This window comes from Hyperolius riggenbachi, chromosome 3 (assembly GCF_040937935.1).
Source record: "Hyperolius riggenbachi isolate aHypRig1 chromosome 3, aHypRig1.pri, whole genome shotgun sequence".
NCBI classification, from domain to species: domain Eukaryota; kingdom Metazoa; phylum Chordata; class Amphibia; order Anura; family Hyperoliidae; genus Hyperolius; species Hyperolius riggenbachi.
In genome coordinates this window covers 473,944,639-473,950,638 of record NC_090648.1, presented here as the reverse complement: position 1 = coordinate 473,950,638, position 6,000 = coordinate 473,944,639, and the positions used below count along the sequence as shown (strand labels likewise).

The 6,000-nt window shown below is 45.1% G+C and overlaps 1 protein-coding gene across 3 annotated transcripts in view; it reads left to right on the top strand.

Annotated features, from left to right (window-relative positions):
* The first annotated feature begins 716 nt into the window (after window positions 1-716).
* The window catches only part of DCTN4 (dynactin subunit 4), a 56,250-nt gene continuing 50,966 nt past the window's right edge, over window positions 717-6,000 (top strand). The window contains exon 1 of one of the 3 annotated variants that reach the window (XM_068278082.1): window positions 717-986. In XM_068278082.1, coding sequence (XP_068134183.1) covers window positions 852-986 — 135 coding nt within the window. In that variant the 5' untranslated portion in view covers window positions 717-851. Of the gene's footprint in view, window positions 987-1,256; window positions 1,387-6,000 lie in introns of those variants that run through there. The other 2 variants (XM_068278083.1, XM_068278084.1) reach the window with 2 other exon arrangements.

Genomic DNA, 6,000 nt, shown 5'->3' with positions numbered 1-6,000 from the left:
ATAAATACAATAAACATACATACATACCTACACACACCATACACATACATATACAGTCCTGGCCAAAAGTTGAGACTGTCAAAAATATTGGACATTAGAAAAGTTGGTGCTTAAGGGAGACATTTATAAGGATGGTCCTATAGGGGTCAAGTGGGCGGGACTTAACCCAACCGTGCTGCCATGGACACATCTGGAAAGGAAAATTACCAGTAGGTGAGTATTCAATTTTCCGTAATTTCACCTATGTTCATCTGTATACCCCCAACTCCCATTCCCCAAAGCATTCCCAGAAGTAAAGTGCAGCTGTTTAGAGCAGTGCAGGAGGATCATATTGCACAGCAATCACACTGCCTGCCCTTCTAGCCCAGCACGCTGCCTGTAACGTTACTGAGCTGTGCCAAAAGTTTCCAATGTGTTCACTGGGCACAACTACGGAACAGACAGCCTATAATGAGCAGCACATTGCAGCCAGTATGTGTGCTCTACACATATCTGGCAGTGGCACCCATGTCCCCTCTCTCTCATCTACCTGTGGCTGTGCAAGGCTGCCTCCCCCTCAACAGAGCGATCCATCTCTGCTCTGCTTCCAGGACCCCGCGGAGAGGGGGCGTGTCGCTCCTGGCCCCGCCCCCTTTACGATCCGAATCACTCATTTTGATGATTCGACTCACAAAATAGATTCAATCGTTCATGATCCGGACAATACTACGTCTCACCCACCCCACCGCCAATCACCGCCCTGCTGCCGCCGCCTGTCACGTGACTCACAGGTCTAGCGTAGCTTCTGTAAGAGCGTCTGCGCAGGGAGCCCCTGGTCACGTGGCCCTAAGGGAGGCGGTCCTCAGAAAAAAATGGCGTCCCTGCTGCAGCTAGAGCGGGTGCTGTATCTGGTGCACGGCGAGAAAGAGATTCGGGCGCCGCTGTCACAGCTCTACTTCTGCCGGTACTGCAGCGAGCTCCGCTCCCTGGAATGCGTCTCTCACGAGGTAATCACCCGCCGCTCCGCTTCAGCATCAGCCAAGGGAGCCGGTGTTCCGCGTCAGCCAATAGTGGAGCAGGAGACGCCCTATGCTAAGCTCCTATTGGCTGCCTTGCGCTGCTCATCATTTTTTCTCGCCCTGTTGTAGTCTAGGTTGAATGAAAGAAGGGGCGGGACTTTAGGTATCCGGATTTGATTGGCTAATGGCTGGGATGTTCTGGGCGCTGATTGGTCGACTTGCTGACAGTCGCTGTCACTGAGCCTGGGGATGATTTGGCATAGCCTACCCGTGTGACAGCTACTAGAGCCCGAGGCCTGTGGCCTAGCTGTGCCATATATATCATGCTAGTGCTGCATTTGTGTTATGTTAGCTTTGGTTGGGTAGCTTCATGTGTTATATGTTCTCGGTAAGGCCACGTATAAAAGATGCAATTCAGGGTTTTCTTTCTGCAGTGACATTTCCTAGTTTGAAATAAAATCTATTTATTATTTAGATTAGTATGTTTTGTGCTACTCCACTATGAAATTATTCTTGTTTACTGCAAATGTGTGTCATTATTTGATACAGTACTTCAGGAGATGATGGCCTTGCATAAATTATTCATCAGTAAAAATAGTTATTTCAGTTTTTGTATAGAAATTATTATTCATAGAGTGCTAACCTCTTCTGCAGCACTATACATAATATCAATGTTGTTAATAAAGGTTATTTATAAAGCACTCACATATTAGTGCTGTACTATAAATAGGGAAGACATTACACATGGACATTATAGCGATAAACAATCGTACCCAAAAACAGTATTGACTGGCCTGCAGATTGCCAGGTAGGAATAGATAAGTATACCTAGTCACTTGGCCTCTTGCACACTACATGCAATTCTGATTTCCGATTTTTAATCGTTACTGCATGCTGCGTTTTTTTTTTTCTAAGTTTTTCTCTTTGATAGCATTCAGGGAAATTCGGAATTGCAAATCAGAAACGCAAATTTGGGTTTGCAGGGAGCCTACACTGATCACTGAAAAACAGATCCGTTTAAAAATAAATATGACGGACGTGTACCAGAGACCTCGGAAACAAAAGATTTGATACTTACCTGGGGCTTCCTCCCGCCTCATAAACACATCTGAGTCCCACGCCGTCCTCCCACGGTCTGCCGTTCAGCCGCAATCAGCCCCTGTAACTGGCTCAGTCAGGTCCAGTCTTGTTGCTCTGTGCATACACAGACCTCATGCTTAGTACACCCGGACTGACGCAACTGAGTCTGTTACCGGAGCTAAACAGGTGGCTTTTCAGTTTTGTTTGAAAGGACAACTGAAGTGAGAGGGATATGGAGGTTGCCATATTTATTTCCTTTGAACAATACCAGTTGATTGGCAGCCCTGCTGATCTATTTGCAATAGTGTTTGAATAACCCCAGAAACCAGACAGTATTGTCAGAAACACCTGATCTGCATATGCTGGTTCAAGGTCAAAGGCTAAAAGTATCAGAGACAGAGGAGCAGCAGGATATTCTGTCAACTGGTATTGCTTATAAAAGGAAATATGGCAGCCTCCATATCTTTCTTGTTACAGTTTCTAAAGGCCTCCAGGGCTGGCACTGCCTTGATTAGGTGTGGCAAGTAACTCCAAAGGATAGGGACAGCATGACCAAAAGCTCTGACTCTGAAAGTTTTGACTTGGGCACTGGGGGTGGTCAAGTTAGATCCTTTAGATCTGAGGTTGGGGGAGGTGTGATTCATTTGCAACAAATCCTTTGAGGAATCCGGGGCCTAGGTCATGGAAGGATTTGAATGCTAAAATGTCAATTTTGAAGAGTATTCTCCATGTTTGAGTAGCGAGTGGTATAAGTAAAGGATTGATGTTGTGTGCTAATGGAGAATTGGCTGGGGGGGAGGGAGGTAGATCGTAGAATAGAATAGATAGATAGATTTAGCAATGTGAATACGGTACATTGTTCCAAAGGTGTGCAGATAGATTTAGCAATGTGAATACATTGTTCCAAAGGTGTGCTTTACATTATAGAATTTGTAAACAGGTTGACAATACATATTTTTCTTTTGTGTTGTTTAGGAGAATTCCCCCTGGAATTGAAGCTTTTGTTAGTTAGCATTCCTCTTAAAATATCCGTACTCTACTTTCCGAGGATAGTTGCTGTAAATTCCACAAGAGCATGCATTTTCTTATGAGAGACCATATCAACATTTCCGCATTTGCTGCATTCATGTATGCCACATTTTTAAATGTACCGCTGCATGCATTTCTGTGCAGAAATAAACTGAACTTAATTTAAAGTGTACCTGAGACAAATCAAACACAAGGTTTTATATTTACCAGTGGCTTCACCCAGCACTTTGTAGTCCGTCGGCTCCTTGGGGTGTGCTGCAAGGCCCGTCAGCTCCAGGTAAGTCCCCAACTTAGCCAGTCGGGGACTACTGTACATGCACTTCCTTGGTCGAGCTGCCATGGGCAGGAGTGCTCTTACAAACCTTAAGTGTGGAGGAGCAGATTGCTCCTGGCCATGGGAGGACAGACTGGACTGGATGCACGAGGAGGGAGGGGCTGGAGGAATCCCAGGTAAGTATAAATCGTTGTGTTTGATTAGTATCTGCTTTACATTAAGTTTAATGGAAAATTTCCCTATTAAAAAAGAAAAAATGTTGTTTTCAAATTTCCTGCAAACCTGTATTGTCCAGAATTGCGTGACCTAAAAGTGTGGAACCTACCACCTGAACAACAGCCCACGGGGATCTTGACGAGTATTTTCCCCTTTGTAAAGCAACCCTGGCCAATGGCCCTACCTCTGGGCTTCATTCTACTGGGCACGCGTGGACCTAACTCGGACATGCCTAGTCAGGATGCGCTTATCGGCTGGCAGACACTTAGGGGACCCCTCGCCGGAATAGTGGGGGTGTAAGAAGATACCGCAAACTTCTGGAGAATCCCCAGAGGCTTCTTTTTACCGAGGTAAGTATCTAACTTTATATCTTTATACCACTTCAGGGCTACTTTAACCAATTCAGGACCACAGGCTTACACCCCCTTAGTGACCAGGCTATTTTCTCTATCCCTTAGCTGGGATACGTCCTTAAGAGATTGGGCACACCCAGATACCTATTGAAACACAAATGGAAAGTAATAAAAAGCTCCCGACCTCCCTTCAGCCCCAGTTCATTTTGTGTTTCCGCCCGGAAACACTTGGAAAGTTCTGCTCCCATTTTTTTTTTTTTTGTTTTAATTTTCCTCACCAGAGGGTGAGAAGGTCATTTTTGTAATTTGGTACCTGGGTAGCGGCATAGTCTCCTTTGCGAAGTCTACAAAGCCGGGAGATATTGACCGGGGATTCCTGGCTCAGGTGCCTGCTTGGATTACGCTGGACGGCCGCGTAGAGCAAAGTATCGGGCTGTCGAGCTGCCGCCTTCCTCCTGCGCGATACACCACTGCCGGTTTTTGAAGGATATCCAGCCAGTGGAGCGTAGATGTACTTTCAGTTAGAGAGGAGGCGGGCGGAAGTAGAGCGGCCGGACCCGGCTGGGACTCTGCCTCATTATTTAAATAGACGCCGACAAGCCATGCGGCGCCATTATGGAGGAGGGGAAGGCAACTACTTCAGCAGCAGCCATGACCTCCTCAGCGGTCCCCACAGGGACCAAGGGGCAATTGATGTAACCACAGCGCAGGCATCCACGTCCACAGCAGGACAATCTCAGGCTGATGGTGTGGTGAGTGGGAGATAAGTTCTCCCCTTCTGTAACCCTGTATTGTTTGGCATTTGAGTTTAACCAGGGGTGTATTTGTTTTTGTTTTTTTTCCTTTGTTTCTTTATAGGCAGGAGTGGAGTCTAAATCTAGTGGGTCTGGTTCATCTGGCAGCCTTAAATCCTAAAAAATGTTGTCAGTGTTCAGCTAAATTGTCTTCTAGTTATACTAAATCTTTATCAGAGTTGTATTGATGCTGTGATAGCTTCTGAGTCTTCTATTTTTAAAAATGTTATGCGATCTGTGAAGAAAAAAGGCGGTGGCATTAGAAAGATTTAGGGAGTCGGTGGTACCTGTTACCACTTCACAACCCTCTTCTGTTCCTTTGGATCCGGCTTCTACTCCTAATCCTCCAATTCATCACACTGCAGCTTTAACTGGCTGCACGGCCATACAACTTAGCAGCCAAATGACTCTCCCCCTCTTTGCTGCCCACCAACAGAGCTTTCTGTTGGTGGGCTCTGATCGCTGATGCAGGCTGTATTTTTTTTTTTATTATTAATTTGTGAATTCTTTAGTTTTTTATTTAAAAAAAAAAAAAAAAAAAACAACTTTAAATGTATTTATTTCGACCCCCCCCCCCCATTGGAAATGGACCAATCCAATGCAGAAGTGTTATAAAGGTCAAAAGTTCAATCGGGCTCACTCAGCCTTTGCAATGTTGTAGGGGGGCTGAGTGAACGTTTGACCTTTAAAAATGTGAATATCTCAACAACTATAAAAGATAAAAAGATGATTTTTGCAGCACAAATGAACATATGCACAGCACTGCCCACCCATACAATTTGCATGTCTGTAGGTTGTTGTATAGGGGCTGGGTGATGGTATTGTTTTGGAAATAAGTGCTATTTATTATCTTCAAAATGAAAGCAGCACAAATCTTACATTTTGTAGCACAAACGTAGCACTAACCAAGCATGATGGAATTTTTATTTGTGCTGATTGTAGAGGGGCCAGCTTCACAGAGCTATCTCCCAAGGAAATTGGCCTGCCCTGTTTGGTTCACTGGGTGATTTGCGGCAATAGTTATGAACCTGAACTGTTGCAAAAAGAAAAGAAAGATACCCAAGTAGAGGAAAGCTTCTGGATAGTCCAGAGGCAGCTTACCGTGTCTGCCTTGACCCCAGTGTTGTGGTTACTGGAACTCCTGGACAAAATCGGTGCAGTTTATGTGAACATGTAAACCCTGTGTAGAAAGTGTGTGTTTTTAGAGGTGGAATCCCATATCCTGGGGAACACATATGGTATAAGTAGCCCAATAT